General features: G+C 39.8%; 1 protein-coding gene across 2 annotated transcripts in view; it reads right to left on the bottom strand.

Moving 5' to 3' along the window:
- Nucleotides 1-7,299: 7,299 nt before the first annotated feature.
- The window catches only part of LOC111522191 (cytochrome b reductase 1), a 27,217-nt gene continuing 15,072 nt past the window's right edge, over nucleotides 7,300-19,444 (bottom strand). Inside the window, exons 2-4 of one of the 2 annotated variants that reach the window (XM_023186020.2) lie at nucleotides 16,222-16,430; nucleotides 12,315-12,469; nucleotides 7,300-10,898 (exon numbers count right to left, since the gene is read on the bottom strand). In XM_023186020.2, coding sequence (XP_023041788.1) covers nucleotides 10,595-10,898; nucleotides 12,315-12,469; nucleotides 16,222-16,430 — 668 coding nt within the window. In that variant the 3' untranslated portion in view covers nucleotides 7,300-10,594. The remainder of the gene's footprint in view (nucleotides 10,899-12,314; nucleotides 12,470-16,221; nucleotides 16,431-19,444) is intronic. The other variant, XM_023186021.3, reaches the window with a different exon arrangement.

Below are 19,444 nucleotides of genomic sequence, written 5' to 3'. Positions count from 1 at the left end.
AGGTTGGGGGTTGGGGAGGACAAAGATACTTCCCACCCTCCTCCTTCATCACAGGTGGCTACTCTAGGGAAGGGAGACCTGCCTGCCTGTGTGTGCCAGGGCTGAGCTAGGGCCTGGCCCCCTGGAGTTCTACAGTCCCTCTGGCCCCTGAGCCACAAGAGAGAGACCTGTTCAGGAAATCTCATCAAAATCTAAACTTTAAGAGGAATCTCAGAACTTATCCATTTCAACATTCACCCAATGCTTATATTTCTCTTTTTCACCTTCATTCCACAAGAGAGAAATTTGTGACATGTCTCAGTCTAGCCTTAATGTGATAAGATTCATATAAATAGATATGAGAATATAGAAAACATTTATTTGGACTAGACTTCAGACTAAATTTCTACCATAACATTAACCAAACTGAGGGATTGCTTATGTACAGTTCTCACCCTGAGTCTGACAACCAGATATTCTTCCAGTTGAAACAGAAAAACTCATACTATTCCACTCAGCCTAGAAATTTCCTAGTTATGTACCAGTAGATATTAAACCAACCAGATTGCCAACTGTGTTTGAAAGTCAATCAGAAAGCTCCTCCTTCCAAAATTCTCACCCTAATAGAACACTCACCAGCCAAATCCTTCATAAGCCTTCTTCCTTTCACTCTAAACCTCACTTGCCTACCATGCCCCTCGAGCTGCTACCAGAAGGAAAATGATGGTAACTAACTCACTCTAGTCAGATCTGAAAAAACAGGTTTCAGATAATTCTATAGACATTGTCTTTCTGACAAAACAAAAATGTATTCTTACGGATTGGTGATATAAATGAGCACTGCCCTGTGGGCTACCTCTGACATGAACAAAGGTCGGCAGACATGTGCTCCAGGACCGCTCCCGTGTCCAGCATCCTCACCCACCCAAATTGGCCTGTCCTTAGAATGGCTGGCCTTACGAGTTGTGCCTCTGTGGTGAGTGAGGGGAACCGTTTTCAGTTTGTGCTCCGCACTCCTCTATTCTAGCTCCCTGAAGCCTAGTATCCTATGAAGATGTATTCTCTTGGCTCCAAGACACTTCTTCATGCAGCCGATAATCATGGAAGAAAGTCCACATTCCTTTAAGAAGAGATATGGACCCAGGGGAATAAATGGTAAGGAGTTGTTTGAAATGCTTGTTCCGAGGTGCTGTAAAGAAATAGCACTTGAACATAAATTTAATTTATTTAGTAAGGCCATTTTTGCTTCCTGCAGAAAGGGTACACTCGCCAGAAGTTTTGCCACAGGAGTACACTGAACAAATGAGACAGGGTCATTTATAACCTGACGCATTCACCCTAGTGCTGTGTCCGGTTTCCATTGGCTGGAACAGGACCTCACATTCTGTATTTTTCCCGACTGGCTAGCAACTTAGAACTTTTTAAAAGAGGCAAAGGTAGAGGAGAACAAAGGAAGGAAGAAGTAACTTGTGGAATGCTGAGAAAGGTGAAAACACTTTTAAAGAGGAAGAGAACAGGCTATGACCTCATGCTTGCTTGGACCAGTATAAACATACCAGGGCAAATACTTAGGCTAACCTGTGGGAGCTAAGAACATAAAGTACATTGACTTCTTTATGATGGCTAGCAGATATTTAAGAATGTTAGCACAGGTCTTTGAATACATTTTGCTTTAAAGAGAAGTTACTATTTATTCCTAATTAGATGGGGAGGAAAGTCTTTGAAAAGGAACCTCTATTTTACTTTTTACAGAGTCGTCCTAGATCTTGTCTAAGAAGGCTACCTACAAGGGCAAACACTGTCTTAAAGCAGAAAGGCCGTAGGTATCACCAGATGTCTAGGCGCTAGCTAAGGATGGAGGAAGTGAGCCCCTTGGAGAGACGTGCTTTCTGCCCAACAGGCCCAGGCCTAGGGCAGCAGTGGCCTCTCCTTTGCTCCGTTATTGGAGCGGCAACCAGCCTGTCTCCCTAGCCTTTGCATTTTCAAGGTGGAGGCAGACACTTGTTCATGATGCTCCCCAAGTTCCTAGGGCACATGTCAAGCTCCCCAAACAATCCCAGGAAGCTTCCCTGAGATCAAGGTGCCCTCCCCGCCCCCATTTTGCCATACCATATACCTTAATATGAATGACTTTCGATGAGGGAAAAATAGTAGGCTTAGGGCACTGAGAAACTAAGGAGGGAAGAGACTAAGAAAAAATGTCAGTGATCTAGGAAGGGAGATTAAATTCAGCCCAGAACGAATCCCGCAGTTCTTACCATCCAGCCAGAGCTCTCACTGGTTCCACCGTCCAAAGCTACTCTCTCTTTTCCCCCTACTTCCCAATTCTCTTGCTATGACAGTCTGCTTATCTTTTTGATTAACCTTCCATAAACATTCAACAAATACCTGTCTGGCCCTATCACAAATCCCAACTCGCCAGTACTTGTAGAAATCAATGGAGAAGAAGCAATGAGCCATAAATACCATGTGATAAGATGGGCTAGAAGCAGGAACCAAGTTCTTTAAATGCTCTGAGGAGAAACACTCCACCCAGACTGTGGCGTGGTGGGAGCAGGGGCAAAGGAGATGAAGCAGGAGCCGAGAAGCTCTAAAATCTGAGTTTTAGAGGAGATGCTGAATTTCGCAAGGTGGAGAAAGTTAGGTAGGATATTTGAGTATGTTTTACCAGATCCTGACCATATTGTAACTATTACAAGGCAGAAATCTTAAGCCTAGCAGAGAACCACCACTTAGAATAATTTGCTATTCCCATAGACTATATTAATAGTGTACTAGAATACTATAGTATCCTGTACAATAGTGCTTCATGTACCATATGTACTTTATGAACTAATGACCATTATTAACTTCACATAATCTTTTCCTTCTTTTGTCCCCTCGGCTTTCCTCTTCTCTTTCACCCTTCTTTTCTGAAAGGGAACATAATTTCTCTACTAAAGAGGACATCATCTGGGACAAGATCTATGTGCTTTCCTTAAGTGGATACTAGATGATATAAGGCAATTAATTTATTCCTAGAAGATATCTTTTTTTTTTTTTTTTTTTGAGACGGAGTCTCACTCTGTCACCCAGGCTGGAGTGCAGTGGCTGGATCTCAGCTCACTGCAAGCTCCGCCCCCCGGGTTTACGCCATTTTCCTGCCTCAGCCTCCTGAGTAGCTGGGACTAGGGGTGCCCGCCACCTCGCCCGGCTAATTTTTTTAATTTTTTAGTAGAGACGGGGTTTCACCGGATCAGCCAGGATGGTCTCGATCTCCTGACCTCATGATCCACCCGTCTCGGCCTCCCAAAGTGCTGGGATTACAGGCTTGAGCCACCGCGCCGGGCCAAAGATATCTTATCATGTCTGCAACTTACCTTAAAAACTGTGTGGCAGGGAAGAGATGGAAAGAAAGAGAAATCAAATGTAGCAAATGCAAAATGTAAATAATTGTTAAATATATTAGACAGTATGTGTCTTTATTATACTAGTTTTCAATTGTTCTACAGTTTCAAATTTAAAAATAGAAAGTTGGGAAAAAATGAATAGCTTGCTCACTTGGGACAAAAGACTGAACTGGTCAGTAGTAGATGCAAAAAATGCCTTTGCCTTTACATGATGCTTTTTGCTTCATGTATCTATTTTTTGCATGAATTTGTTTTGTCCGTATTTCCATCTCAAAGTGTCAAGCTGCCAGAAGACAATCTTACATGCAGAATTTTTCTCTCACCCAATAACCCAAACCTCGATGCTTAACATTTTTAAGTGGAAATCACAAGTACTTAATATACGCTCACCATACTTACCTTACAATGAGGGTCAAACTCTTGCCTTTAATTGCAAGGTATTTAAAGCAGCTATGATTTCCACAGCACTTAATTAGGCAAACATTAAATTTAAGTGGATGAAAAGCAAAGTCTGTAACTTGGCAAACAGTTGTAAGGACATCTGAGTAAAGCTGTTCTTTGACCAACTTTTCCCAAAGCAGAGCAAAGTAGTAATTCTGTAGCTGTTCCATTAAAGACAAAAAAAAAAAAAACTCCTTGATCAAGTAAGGAAAATATCATAACTAAAAATACTGTATATTATATTCCCTATCTTGGAAAATCACGTTACATATTAGCAATTAAAAGTGTTACAAAGTTCTGGCTTCCAGTAATGGAGGCATTAGCTTCTATTGGTACAAGCTTCCCAGAGATAACAACTAAAAATTCTGGGCAAAACATTTTTTTAAAAAACTACCTGAAGAGGCTGGGCTTGGTGGCTCATGCCTGTAATTCCAGCATTTTGGGAGGCCAAGGCAGGTGAATCAGTTCAGCTCAGGAGTTCAAGACCAGCCTGGCCAACATTGTGAAACCCATCTCTACTAAAAATACAAAGATTAGCCCGGCGTGGTGGCATGTGCCTGTAATCCCAGTTACCTGGGAGGCTGAGGTGGGAGAATGGCTTGAACCCAGGAGGCAGAGGTTGCAGTGAGCTGAGATCGTGCCACTGCACTCTAGCCTAGGTGACAGAGTGAGATTCTGTCTCAAAAAACAAATAAATAAATAAACTAATTTTATACAATTTAACACCCATTCATGATTAAAAATGTAAACTCAGCAAATTAAAAGTCCCCAACCCGATGAAGGCCATAATGACATATTTAGTGATAAAATATTGAATGTTTTCCTTCTATGATAGTAAACAAACCAAGAATGACCAGCCACACCAATTTACTGATGTTGCAATATTTTGAAATGTGTCAGAAATTTAAGATGATAAGGAAGAGAATCTAAAAAAAAATTTTAAGAGGAAATATTTGAATAAAGAGATGGATAGATAACTAGAAATGGGAATAAACAAAAATAACAAATTATTAAGAATAGACTATAGGGTAGTAGTTATGTAGTGCAACTGTAAATTAAATTGAATGAACTTATAAATGTAAAATTGTATGGTAATCTGCTTGAGCCATAGAGTCATAAGTGTTGAAAGTACTTGCCAATTAAGATATCTGAAATGAAATACAATTCTTCTGAAATTAATATGTTAGTGACAAAATATGATGTAACTTATAAAAATTCAATGCATACATAATATTATAGCTGTATGGGATAATAGGACATATAGTATTATGGTGTTACTACAGCAACATGACATAAAATACCATGGAAACAAAAAGTAAGTGAAAAAGAGCTAAATGAGTGACCACATTAAGAGTGGATGAATTTTGGCACTACTTGAATGCTAATGAAACTTCTTTCTTATTTGGAAAAAAAAAAACAGTTCACCTATTATAAATTATGTACCATTATAATTTATGTACTATAAACACAGAGTTCTGTAATAACTGACAGTTTTAATAGACCCTTCTTTCATGATTTTCCAACTGAAACTGCATCTGTGTGGGCTGCCTAAATCTCTGGCACCTTTTCTACACTACAGAATGTGGCTCCAATTCAGATCTTGTATGGAAGAGAACACCATGATGATTTTCAAACAGTCCTCTGATACTTGTAGCAATGTAAAAGGCATGGTACCAATATATATTTTAATAAAAAATCGGACAGCATTTTCTATTGTAAACTAAAAATAAAGTCTTAACCCCACCCCTCACCCCCCACTGAGTAGACTCCCTTTTGGCCAAAAGGACCCCAAAAAAGTCTTAAAAACTGCATTCCCAGCTACAATCAGAAGGGAGGTCAGACACCCTTCATGATAGCCCCTCCCTTTTGGAGTTTAGGTACAACAGACCAGCGTTAATGTTAAAATAGAGAACATACGACTAACAAGATGGACTCTTTATGCCAATAAAATACCAAATTATATACAGGACTTAAGGTCATGTCAGATAAGGGTTAAGTCACACACCCTTACAGTTCACTCCGATTCTGTGTATTGGTTAATGGAGCTCCTTATCTTAAAATATTCCTTTCTGTTGACTCCTTTTTTTTTTTTTTCTTTTTTGAGACAGGGTCTTGCTCTGTCACTTAGGCTGGAGTGCAGTGGCATGATCATGGCTCACTGCAGCCTTGACTTCCTGGGCTTAAGTGATCCTCCCATCCCAGCCTTCAGCCTCCTGAGTAGCTGGAACAACAGGCACATGCCACCACACCTATAACTTAATTTTTTTTTTTTCAGAGATGGGGTCTTACTTTGTTTCCCAAGCTGGTCTTAAACTCCTGGGCTCAAGTGATCTTCACACCTCGGCCTCCCAAAGTACTAGGATTACAGGCACGAGACATTGCTCCCAGCCAACTCCAAATTTTTAGACAGAGCTCTATTCCTTTAACCAATTGCAAATTAAAGAGTCTGTGAATCCACCTATAAACTAAGCTTCTGTTTCAAGTTATCCCACCTTTAAGGGGCAAACCAATGCATACCTTCCATGCATTGATTTATGCCTTTCCCTGTAACTTCTGCCTCCCTAAAATATATAAAACCAAACTGTAATTCCAACTGCTGGGGCACACTTTCTCAGGACCTCTTGAGACTGTGTTCCCCAGGTCATTGTCACTTGTGTTGGCTCAGAATAAACCTCTTTAAAATATTTTACAGGCTACTGTCTGCCTAGGGGGCAGCACTGCTCTACGGGATCAGTCATGGTGCTGTAACACTGCCTCTTCAGTAAAGCTGTTTTCTTCCACCTCTGGCTTGCCCTTGAATTCTTTCCTGGGCAAAGCCAGAAACCTACACTGGCTAAGCTCCATGTTGGGGCTCCCCTGCCCTGCATCAGTTTGTCTAATCTCTTACTGCTCAGGAATCAGGTGGCCAGAGGTCACAAAATTTGTGACTTCCCCAGTTGCTCCTATAGATAACATCACTATTGTAGAACCTAAGATTCGTCAGGTAGCGAAGAGCTGACCCCGCCCGGACTTGTGACTCATGACTTAATTGGTCCTGTGGCCCCCCTCCAGAGGGGGACTCTGCATGAGGATCGTTTTCTATACACCTATGATTGAATCCCCAACCAATCAGCAGCATCCATTCCCTTGTTCTCTGCCCACCAAACTATCATTGGAAAACCCTAACCTCTGAGCCTTCAGGAACAGTGATTTGAGTGATAACTGCAGTCCTTCTGCTTGGCTGCTTTGCATTAATTAAATTCTTTACTGTGAAAAATTTTATCTATATAAAATATTGAATATTATATATAATTATATAACATTAATATTAAATAATATTATAAAATATGTATTATATATTACAGAGTCTGGTTTTTCAGTTAACATAATCAAGAAACTGAAAAAAGACTACCTCTGCTGAAAAACAAACAAACAGACCAAAAACCATGGCAAAGAAACTTTCACAACAATGCCTATCCTGCTACCCCGGACAAACAGATAGCACACAAACAGCTTCCAAAATAACTTTTATTACTATATAAAAAGAAGTCAAGAAAAAATAGATGCATATTTTTCCTACAAAATTATAAAATATTCAGGATAGTTAATATTTTTCCATAAATGCACTAAGATAAAAAGATAGAAATCTTTTCCACTTAAGGTTTTCAAGTACCTCGTAGGAATTAAAGAATAATAATTTTCTTTCTTCTACATTTTCCTGAAGACATAGCAGTTACAGTTTTCTGCTGGAGTTATCTAAAAAAGGACATACCAAGATAAATTTTCTATCATATTGAATAAAATTAGCATAAAGCTTTACTTCTGTCTTTGTGCTTTTAGATTGGCAACTGTGGTCAATCAGTGCTGCACTGGAATTTCCAACTCAGCAGGGGAAAGAATCTAATTAAAAATGACACACATTCTGTATTTTGTCCTTTAGAACACAGAAATCGCTTGTGAGTATCCCTTAAAAAGTGCAATTGCCTTCTTTGTCATTTATTTGTAAAGTCTGAGATGTTGTTTCTAAACAGCACAGCTTACATGAAACCATGCAAGTAAAGGAAAGAAAGTGCTTTAGAGGGCAGGTTCCATCTGACACAAGCAGCACAGGAAGCCGTACACTTTTGATGACATTAATTCAAAAAGTATATTCATTTGAGTTTCTCAATAAGCACTTTGAGAGAAAAGGCTTTAATGTTGATTCAGATGAGTGTTAAAATAAAGCTTTCCTTTCTGAAATTAGATTATGGGGTAAATAAACTAAGCCAGACTATCTCTGGAGATGACAGAAGTCATAATTATTTTGAGAAATTTCCATCACTGTTTTGGAATTGATACCTAAGGCTTTCTTCTGCCCTATTATTTGTGGGATTTTTAATGAGATATTTTTCTGGGGAGATGCTTAGGAAGGAAATATCAGCTTTTGAAAGATAAAGGTACAATTATCATTAGAATCAAAAGCCCATTAAAGAAGAGTCTCAAACAGAAAGGTTTTCTAGATATATTTCATATGCATTGTTTTCATAAAGATAGAAAGAAAAGAAATTCCTATAACATCTGTAAGATTATCCTCACATTAGCCCACATGAAAGATAAAATAAAGGGCTGAGATGAGGGGTGCTTAAATACTTTGCGACAGAGCTATTCTAGTGTCAAAGCCATAATTAACTTTTCACTGATAACCTGTTTCTTAGCCTATATAAAAAGGAATGGCTGCCTCAATTCTGGCAGCTTAGTCACTATCTAATCCCTTCCTCCTAAAACCCTGGAATTTTGGTACCTCTATGTAATGGAACATCCAACTTATCAAATGATGTGTGACTATGCAACTACTCCTTCTATGGCACCAAGACTGTATCATGCTCTACCCATACTGAATTTAATTGTGCTACCACTTTGTGCCAAGCAGATGGCTGGGTACTGGGGATCCTTCTGGCTCTATTACCAATTTTGGAAATAGAATTTAGTAGAGAAGAGAACAGTGTTGCAGCAAGGGGATCTTGAATGGTTTTTCATGAAGTTTAAGGGACATGATGGAGTGTGGCTTGTATTCAGTCTTTGGAAGTAATTACCAGTTACCTAAAAAGAAATCCACTAAGCACCAAAATGTTTAGTGTATTTGGTGTAGAGTTTCTACCCACATTAAAATGCTTCAGTTTAAAATTGAAGGGAAGGCAAAAAAATCAACCAAAAAATGAAAAGTATCATTTCAGCATAAGCACTACTCTAGGCTTTAATTTGTCAGCCCAGAGCCCACACAGAGATGAATGAAAAATCGCCTCCAAGTCTCAATTCACTACTGAGGACCCAAAGCTCAAAATATCCCCTACAATTCCATAAAAATCAGGAAAGACCCTAGCTATTGCCCCAGGGAAGGGCAGACCATGAGATAGGTCTCTTTTAGCTCCAAACTGAAAGTTGTTCAGCAGCTAAAATCCTGAAGAAAAAAAAAAAAAACGCAATTAATTAACTTGAAAGCCACAGATGTGCTTGTCCAAATCTTTGTGTTACCAAGACACAATTTTGAGATCAAACAAGTATCAAGGTAGGCCATGGCTTGTTGGCAGCGGCAGGGGCCCTATGGCCTATTTCCAGGTATGGGTGGCCCCTTTTCCTTGGTTATCTGGGGAATCTGCCTCAGCAGACAGCAAAAGGTAAAAAGCATCCCCTTAACTCCACCCTACTCCAGCAATTGAGGTTTATTCAGTGGTAGGTCAAAGTAGTACAAGACAAAAATAGCATAGTGAAATGGTTAGAATCCAGACTGAGGTGCCAGACTGCCTGCATTTGAGTCTCAGTCCCACCCTGTATGAGCCGTGTGACCTTGGGGTGAGTTACTAGCCTCCCCAGACTTCAAATCTCTCACCTGTAAAATGGGAACGGTAACAATACCTACTTCATCCTGTCTGTCTAGGGACTGAATGAGTTAATATTTGTAAAGTGCTTAGAGGAGTGTTTGGAGCATAGTAAGTGCCGTGTGAGTACTTTCAAAAATAAAAATAAGAACTTGGGAAAAAGTGCTCTTTGAGGTTTGTAGGGCAGTGTATGCTACTTAAGTGCTGAAGCATATTTTCATTCTAAGAGGTTTAGCATCTGGATCATAAAGTACACCAACCCTAGGGAAGTCTTGGGGCTAAGCTCAGTTTTGGAAATTCTTCCAAGTCTGACCAGAGAAGATCTCTTCAACCACCTGCTCTAATCTATCAATACCCTAACATAAACCCTAGTCTCCAGGAACAATTTGAGCCCAAACCAGCTGGGGAGGGAGCAGAAGGAAGGCATGGGGAGAAAGGAACCAGGTGCTTTCCTAAATTTTTTTTTATATACTCTCATCATGGTATCTGTGTAGCGTCATAATCTAAACCCTGTCCCAGATATTCATGATCTGATTTTAAACCTTTAGGACTGCTTTCCTTGAGTTGTGAAATCATTGGCTCCCAGAATTAACAGGAAATGACTGCATGACAACAGGCCAGGGATGCTGCCAGTTTATCCAATTACCCACTAGTAGACACACATTGAGCATCTATTCTGCACAAGGCACGGTGCTAATGCTGTGGTCCTCAACAAGATAAAGGTAACGTAACCACAATTTGTATCTGCTATTATTTATATTAATCACATCCCTTCCAGTTCAGGTCAGTTCACAGGCCTCAATCAATACAAATTATTTCAAGAAATCATCCTTTGTGATTAAAGTAAATATTGATACTACATAGCCCAATAATCATATGGCTAATAGGAGAAGCTAAACTGTAGAGCTAGTTTTGAAACGTGAAGTTATATGGCTCTATCTCTACAGCATTTTACATGGTAGATCTCTGCCCAGCCTCATCCAGGGCTAAGTTTCTTTTCCTTGCTGCTACTTCATTGTTTAACTCTGAATCTGATTTGTCCATGTTGTTGCCAGAGTAGGCTGGCATGGAACCTCTTGCTCCCTGTTCAGTGCCTCCATCTGGCTGAAGAATGGTAGAATTTGGCTCCTTAGGACGTTTCCATTGCGGTCTGGTGACTATCCAAAAAATGAGGGCCCCGAACACCAGGATCAGAAGGCCAAGCGTATTTACGAAAACACCTTCTGGTGGGAAGGTACTGTATGCAGGATTTCTCCTATGAAATAAGAGATGTATCCAATTACGAACAGGATGATACAGCAACATGCAAAACAGTCTTGAATTTATCTGCTCAAATGCACACTAGTACAGTTTCAATGTAAACTCTCAAAGCTTGCTATTAAAGAGAAATATAAATTATGCTACAATTCACTCAGGAATATATAATGAAATTGTTTTAAAAATAATAAATACGAGGCCGGGCGCGGTGGCTCAAGCCTGTAATCCCAGCACTTTGGGAGGCCGAGACGGGTGGATCACGAGGTCAGGAGATCGAGACCATCCTGGCTAACACGGTGAAACCCCGTCTCTACTAAAAAAAAATGCAAAAAACTAGCCGGGCGAGGTGGCGGGCGCCTGTAGTCCCAGCTACTCGGGAGGCTGAGGCAGGAGAATGGCGTAAACCCGGGAGGGGGAGCTTGCAGTGAGCCGAGATCCGGCCACTGCACTCCAGCCCGGGAGAGAGAGCAAGACTCTGTCTCAAAATAATAATAATAATAATAATAATAATAATAATAATAATAAATACGAAAATAACATAGCATCTGTAACACTTGTTTTGAGGCAGGTAGGGTCTGGAGGTGGCAACCTCGAGTCAATTCACACGGACTTCCTAGAACTAAACCAAAAGGAAAACCCCAACTTTCCACATCTAAGCAGCAAAATGACTGGATGCTACTCCCTTTGCAAACCCGGCTTTTCTGCATGGCAGATGGAAAACTGAAAGTATCTCTGATTGGTTGCTTTCTACAAACAATCAGAGGTTTGCCTAGGAATGTAACTTTGTAACTTCACTTCAGCCTCTAACTGGTTGCTTTCTGCAACCAATGAAACTCACTGCGGGCCACCACTTCATTTACATGGGGTGAACACCAAGTGGCCAATGGGAAACCTCTAGGGGCTGTTTGGACCCAAGAAGATTCTGTATCAGGGCCCTTGAGTGGCTGCTCAGTCCACTCACACCCTGTGGAGTGTATTTTCATTTTCAGTAACTCTCTGCTTTTGTTGCTTCATTCTTTACTTGCTTTGTTTGTGTGTTTTGTCCTCTTCTTTGTTCAAAACGCCAAAAACCTGGACACCCTCCACCAGTATCACTTAAAATTTTAAAAAAGGATAAAACAAAAATGTATGTACACTATAATTACAATTAATATAAAAACATGCATATCAACAAGATTGAAAGGGAATGTATAACTTCAATAGTTGTTTTGTAAGAGTAGTACAATTTGTCAGACTTTTTGGTCCTTCTAAACTTTTAGTAATATCATATTACCTATATGATATAACAGATTCTTTAAAATATTTTTTTAATTTTAATATCTAAAAAATTTTGTTATATTTACATTTTCCCAGTGAACAAGTCTTTAACATTTTATGGCTTAAGTATTACAATTAAGAAGACTATGCAACTTACAGGGAAAAAATTAGTTTCTCTGTCACTCCCATAAGTGCTGTTGCAATCACTGTTCCAAAGATGACAAGTCCAGAATAAACATGTATGGGCATGAGAAATGCTCGGAGAGAAAGCGGAGCCCATGGAAGCAGAAAGACTAAAAAACCTGCAAGAAGCTAAATACCAAAAAGTGCAAAGGTTATCATTTAATTTTAAGTTTTAAACTAATTTTAAATTATTATTTAAAAAGCAACATGTGTAATATGAGAGAACCTTTCATATAGAACCAAAGGGTAGAAAGTGAAGTTTCCTCACTCCAGTTCCACTACCCAATGTAACCCCTTTTATCACCTTCTCATGGATCCTTCCAGAAAATTTACTATCCCTATACATATTGTTCCACATCTTGCTTTTTTCCCTTAACAGAATGTCTTGGAAATCTTTTTTATATCTATACATTTATCTAATTTATTCCTTTTAATGGCTAATATCCTAAGGCTATAACAATTTATTTATACAGTTCTCTGTATGGATGTTTCTGTTTGGTTTTTGCTGTCTTTAATCCGACTATAGTGAACTTTCTGGTACTTACTGGTTTGTTTTTACTAATCTCCTAAGGTTGCTAAATAGGAAGGGAAGGAACAGATTTTTTAAATCACTAAAACCAAGTACATTAGGACACAGAATTTAGTGAGTTCAACCTAAAAAGCTATGTGGAAAGAAGTTGACCTTTGTTTTATGAGAAAGAAATGAATTCTGCAGAAAAGTTTTCTTCATTTCCTTGATAATTAAATCACTAGTGGGATACATCTTTGTAGAGAAGACAGCAAGGTTCCTATATAAACTGAAGTCTGTTATGTTTTCATGGTTTTGTCACCCCACACCTTTGCCCATCAAGTATCCTCTCTTCAACAAGATAAAGATGACTTAGTGGCTACTGAATTACTGAGTTTAAAGGAACTTTTTTTTTCAGATGCCTATTTAGGATCTACCATCCTAGTAAAACAATGATGAAGAGAGGACAGTGGGGAGGAAGCACTAACATCACTGTTCAGTCAACTTTCTTGATTGAGATTCAAGGACTAATGGGGAGATACTAGAAGCAGGGGGAGGAGTCCAACGCACTAATTCACACTGAGAATCAGCTCATGTGTAATACAAAATAGTAATAAATGGAAACTAATAACAAAACAATTTGATTTGTCACTTTAACAGACTGAAGAGGAAAAATCATATAATCATCAGAACAGATGGTGAAAAACATTGGTACGGTTCAACAGTCATGTATGAGATGAGATGTTTTAACAAACTAGGAATAGAAGATAATTATTTTAATCTGATTATATTAGGACAGAACATGGTATAGGAACTAACAGGCTCCATTTTCAAGAGCTTAACATATAAAAGTATATTTCTTGCTCGCACACAGTCTGCTTATGCTCTGTAGGCATTTCAGATTAGCTCTCTTCCAAGACATGACTCAGATGTAGAAGGGATTTGTCTTATATCCCTTATCACCTATTCCTATTCAGCATTTTTCTGAAAGTCTCAGCTACTGAATTAGGCAAGAAAAAGAAATATGATGATAGAAAAAGAAACAAAACTTATTAATCACGTAAGATTATAAAACAATCCCAAAGAATCTTGAGATTAATTACTAACATAAGTCTATCAAGTTTGCTAGGTATAAATTTATACTTCAGATCAGTTGCACTTTTTGTAAAGAGGCAACAAGTGAATTAATTTTTAATGATACCATTTTTAATAGCAAGGAGCTAGCAGTAAGTTGGAGACAACAACTCTACAAAGAAAATATAAAGCTTTGCAATATTTTGGAGAAGGCTAAGAAAAAACAGGCTCATGATAATTAGTTGGATGACTTGTATTATACAGATGTCAGTTCTCAAATTCATCTACAGATTAAGTAAAATCCTAATAGATTTTTTGGTGGAATTTGATGCATTGATTCTAAAATTTACATAGATCAAAGGGCCAAGAATAGCCAAGATTAACTTTTGTTCTTTGAAGTATATCCTAATACAATAGATTCTGTAATTTACATTAAAAAAAGTAATAAATGCATTTGATAGGTTGGTTTGCATATTTTATTATTTAGTTAATACCCAAAATGCCTAAATACATTAGAAATGGTTCAGAGGGTTCCCTCTTGGTGGTTCAGAATATTCCTAAATCTTCAGTGAACTTCAGTGATTCTATTAGTATCAAAGAGCAAGCTTCCTGATGTCCATGTTGTGCTTTCTATATGAAAATGGGGTCCGAGTGCGGTGCCTCATGCCTGTAATCCCAGCACTTTGGGAGACCAAGGTGGGAAGATCATTTGAGTACAGGAGTTCAAGACTAGCCCAGGTAACATGGCAAAACCCTGTCTCTACAAAAAATTAGCTGGGCATGGTGGTGCATGCCTGTGGTCCCAGCTACTCTGGAGGCTGAGGCAGGAGGATTGCTTGAGTCTTAGAGATGGAGGTTGCAGTGAGCTGAGATTGTGCCACTGCACTCCAGCCTGGGTGACAGAGATAGACCCTGTCTAAGAAAGAAAAAAGAAAAGAAAGGAAAAGAAAATGGGGCTCAGGGATTTAGCACAAATATATCTCCATAAATCATCATATCTTTTCTGTGGCTTACCCACAGAAACATACATTTCGCATTCCTGCTCTCCTATTTTCATTCCTAAGATTCTTTCTGTTTTCTCTCTTTTCCTGGTGTATTTTGCTGTTCCCTTATAGTTAACTAAGTGAATAGCTTATGTATTTTAAGTTTTCTTTCCAAAAAATGTAATAAAAGCATTTAAGCCTATATTCCTCTGGGAACCATTTTAATTAACTCCAGAGATTTTTATTTATTTATTTTTTTGATCAGGGTCTGGCTCTGTTGCCCAGGGAGGAGTGGCATAATCTCAGCTTACTGTAACCTCTGCCTCCTGGTCTCAAAGGATCTGTGCAACTCATCATCCCAAGTAGCCAGGACAACAGGCGTGCACCACCCTGCCCAGCTAATTTTTGTGTTTTTGTTTTAGAGATGGGGTTCCGCCATGTTGCCCAAGCTGATCTCAAACTCCTGGGCTCAAGCGATCCACTGGTCTCAGCTTTTCAAAGTGCTAGGATCACAGGAGTGAGCAGTCCACTATGCCCAGCCAAGACTCAGATTTTTAAATAGGTATTCTCTTTATTGCTAATTGTTAGATCAAGCTCGCTCTCTCTCTTTCTCTTTCTTGCTTTTATTTGTGGAGACAGAGTCTCCCTATGTTGCCAAGTCTGGTCTTGAACTTCTGAGCTCAAATGACCTTCCCACCTCGGCCTTCGAAAATGCTCGAATTATAGGCATGAGCCAGTGTGCCCAGCCTGATATTTCTTGATTTTACATATTAAGATATAGAGCAGAGTATAAGTTGGTTTTTAGAGAATCCAGATTAAAAGTCATATCCAGTATAGGAAATCTTGATTTCTTATTATTTTATTCTGCGAATTCTGCAATTCTGGTGCCTCCTTAGGGGAAAATAGTTATAATAGAAACAAATGTAAAGAATGTTTAGAAAATATTTGCAGTCGCCAGGCGTGGTGGCTCACACTTGTAATTCTAGCATTTTGGGAGGCCAAGGCTTGCGGATCAACTGAGGTCAGGAGTTCAAGACTAGCCTGGCCAACATGGTGAAACCCTCTACTAAAATACAAAAATTAGCCAGGCATGATTGTGGGTGCCTATAATTCCAGCTACTCGGGAGGCCGAAACAGGAGAATCACTTGAACCCTGGAGACACTGACTACAGTGAGCCGAGATCGCGGCATTGCACTCTAGCCTGGGCGGCTAAGCGAGACTCTGTCTCAAAAAAAATAAAAAATAAAAAAAAATAATAATTTACAGTCTCTGAATTATTTTTATAACTTGCTTGTAAATACACTGAAATACTGACCTGTAACAAATACCATATGACAGCTATCAGTCCAACCCAGCTGTGCAGACTGTACATATTGGCTATATTGTTAACATTGTGGTTCTCAAACACGGCCACCAGAGCGATAATTACAAGAATGGCAGCAACTGCATTTAACCCTGCATGGATGGATTTCATCAGGAACTTGCTGCATTTCCAGGTCCATGGCAGTCTGTAGACGATGATGGCTAGGGAGAGACGAAAGGACACAGAATGTGTTTTGTTTTGTTTTTTAATCAACAGTTTGATACACTGGACACTCCCTTTTTGAAACCTTTTTCCCTTGGCTTCTGCTTCTCCCCTCTTCCCCCTGTTACCCCTGCCTCTCAGTAGCTCCTTCTAGGGGATGGTGGAGGGGCTCCTTTGCTGGCAGTTTCTTTACCCGCAACTTGTGAATGAACCTTGGTGCCTCTCAGGCTCGGTCCTAGGGCTTTTTCTCCCTCTGCACTCCCTCTGTGGGTGATCTCATTCATTCTTTCACTGAAATGCTGTCTCCATGGCAGGGACTCCAAAATTTGTATCTCCAGCCCAGAACTGTCTTCTAAGCTCCAGACCTGCATAATCCAGTGTCTTCTTGGTATTTCCATATGGTGTTTGCTTCCCAGACATCTCAAACTTATCACATCCAAAACCAAATTCCTAACATTAACAATCTGATTTATGCCTGTTGTCTCCTTTCTTCTTAAAAATGTCTTAATTTGGCTGGGCCTAGTGGCTCATGCCTGTAATCCCAGCACTTTGAGAGGCTGAGGCAGGGGTATCACTTGAGGTCAGGAGTTCAAGACCAGTCTGGCTAACATGGTGAAACCCTGTCTCTACTAAAAATACAAAAATTAGCCAGGCATGGGGTGGCGTGCACCTGTAATCCCAGCTATTCTGGAGGCTGAAGTATGAGAATCACTTGAACTCGGGTGGCAGAGGTTGCAGTGAGCCGAGATTGCACCACTGCACTCCAGCCTGGGCAACAGAGCAAGACAAAAAAAAAAAAAGTCTTAGTTTGATAAGAAAAAGAAAGGAACAGAAAAACGTGCAAATTTAAACCATGCAATAGAGAAATACAAATTTAAACCAAATGAGAATACCTCTACCACATATCTGAATGGCTAAACCTGGAAAACACTGAATATCAAAATGAATATACAGCTGTCAGAACTCTAATGTTCTGCCGATGAGAGCTTTAATGAGAACAAACTTTGGAAAACTGGCAGTATCTACTTAAGGTAAAGTTATGCATACCTTATTGTCCAGCAATTTCACTCTCAGGTTTATGCCAAAAATAAATATGTATATATGTTCATCAAAAGATACTAGAATATTATTAGCAATACTATTTATAATAACCAAAACCTGGAAACTCCCCCAAGTACCCATCATCAATAGAAGGAATAAATAAATTTACATCATGGAAAGAAATTATCTACAACTAGAACTATACCCAGTAATATGGATCAACCTACAATGTCAATCTCAAGAAGTCAGATATTAACAAGTATACAGTGTAATTCAATTTATATGAAGTATAGAAACCAGCAAACCTCATCTCTGCATTGGAAAAGTCAGAATAGTAGTTGCCTTAAGCGTATAGCAACTACAATGGAACACCCAAGGGGTTTTGAAGACTCTAGTAACATTCTGTTTCTCAGTCTAGGTGCTGGTTTCACGGGTGTCATAGAAGATTCATCATTCTGCATGTAGAACAAACTCCAATTAAGTTTTTTATGGCCGGGTGCAGTGGCTCACGCCTGTAATCCCAACACTTTGGGAGGCCGAGGTGGGCAGATCATTTGAGGTCAGGAGTTCAAGACCAGCCTGACCAACATGATGAAACCCTGTCTCTACTAAAAATACAAAAAAAATTAGCCAGGTGCGGTGGTGCATACCTGTAATCTCAGCTACTTGGGAGGCTGAGGCAGGAGAATCACTTGAACCCAGGAGGCAGAGGTTGCAGTGAGCTGAGATCATGCCACTGCATTCCAGCCTGGGTGACAGAGCAAGACTCTATCTCAAAAAAAAAAAAAAAAAATTTTTTTTACAAAGTGCTTTCTTAAGCATCCTGGTTTAAACAGTAAATTATATGGCCACCTTAACCAACATGCAGTTAATTTTTGTTCTGAAGATAAAATCCTGCCCCTATCCATCCCTCCAGTCTGTGTCAGGGAAAATTTAGATATCTGGAAATGTGTGGCAGATTGAAAAAGTTTATAGAATACTTCCTCAGAAGATGGATTCCACTATATCAGCAGGGTATCATGTATATTTCTTTTCTTTTCTTTCTCTGTCACCCAGGCTGGAATGTAGTGGTGCGATCACAGCTCGCTGCAGCCTTGACCTCCTGGGCCCAGGTGATCCTCCCACCTCTCTCCTGAGTAGCTGGGACTGCAGGCACACACCACCACACCCAGCTATTTTTTCTATTTTTAGTAGAGATGGGATTCCATCATGCTGCCCAGGCTGGTCTGAACTCCTGGGCTCAAGTGAACCACCCGCCTCAGCATCCCAAAGTGCTGGGATTACAGGCATGAGTTACAGTGCCTGGCCTCATGAACATTTCTTAATTCCAGAAAATAAAAAGGAGCCTCACTTCACCAAAGGCTTTTATAATTTTAATATATAAAACTTCAGGCCAGGCGCTGTGGCTCACGCCTGTAATTTCAGCACTTTGGGAGGCCAAGGTGGGTGGATCGCCTGAGGTCAGGAGTTCGAGACCAGCCTGGCTAACATAGAGAAACCCGATCTGTACTAAAAATACAGAAATTAGCCGGGCATGGTGGTGGGCACCTGTAATCCCATCTACTTGGGAGGCTGAGGCAGGGGAATCGCTTGAACCCGGGAGGCGGAGGTTGCAGTGAGCCAAGACCGCACCACTGCACTCCAGCCTGGGCAACAGAATGAGACTCTGTCTCAAAAAACAAACAAACAAATAAACAAAAACCGAGGAACTTCATAGGATTATAAAAATACAAGGGATTATCTATTCCTTTTTCAGGCAGAAACACATCTTTTTTTTTTTTTTTTTTTTATACTTTAAGTTCTAGGGTACATGTGCATAACGTGCAGGTTTGTTACATATGTATATATGTGCCATGTTGGTGTGCTGCACCCATCAACTCGTCAGCACCCATCAATTCATCATTTATATCAGGTATAACTCCCCAATGCAATCCCTCCCCCCTCCCCCCTCCCCATGATAGGCCCCATTGTG

The sequence above is a fragment of the Piliocolobus tephrosceles genome, chromosome 11 (assembly GCF_002776525.5).
Source record: "Piliocolobus tephrosceles isolate RC106 chromosome 11, ASM277652v3, whole genome shotgun sequence".
Taxonomy (NCBI): Eukaryota; Metazoa; Chordata; class Mammalia; order Primates; family Cercopithecidae; genus Piliocolobus; species Piliocolobus tephrosceles.
This window is presented reverse-complemented; position numbering and strand designations above follow the sequence as displayed.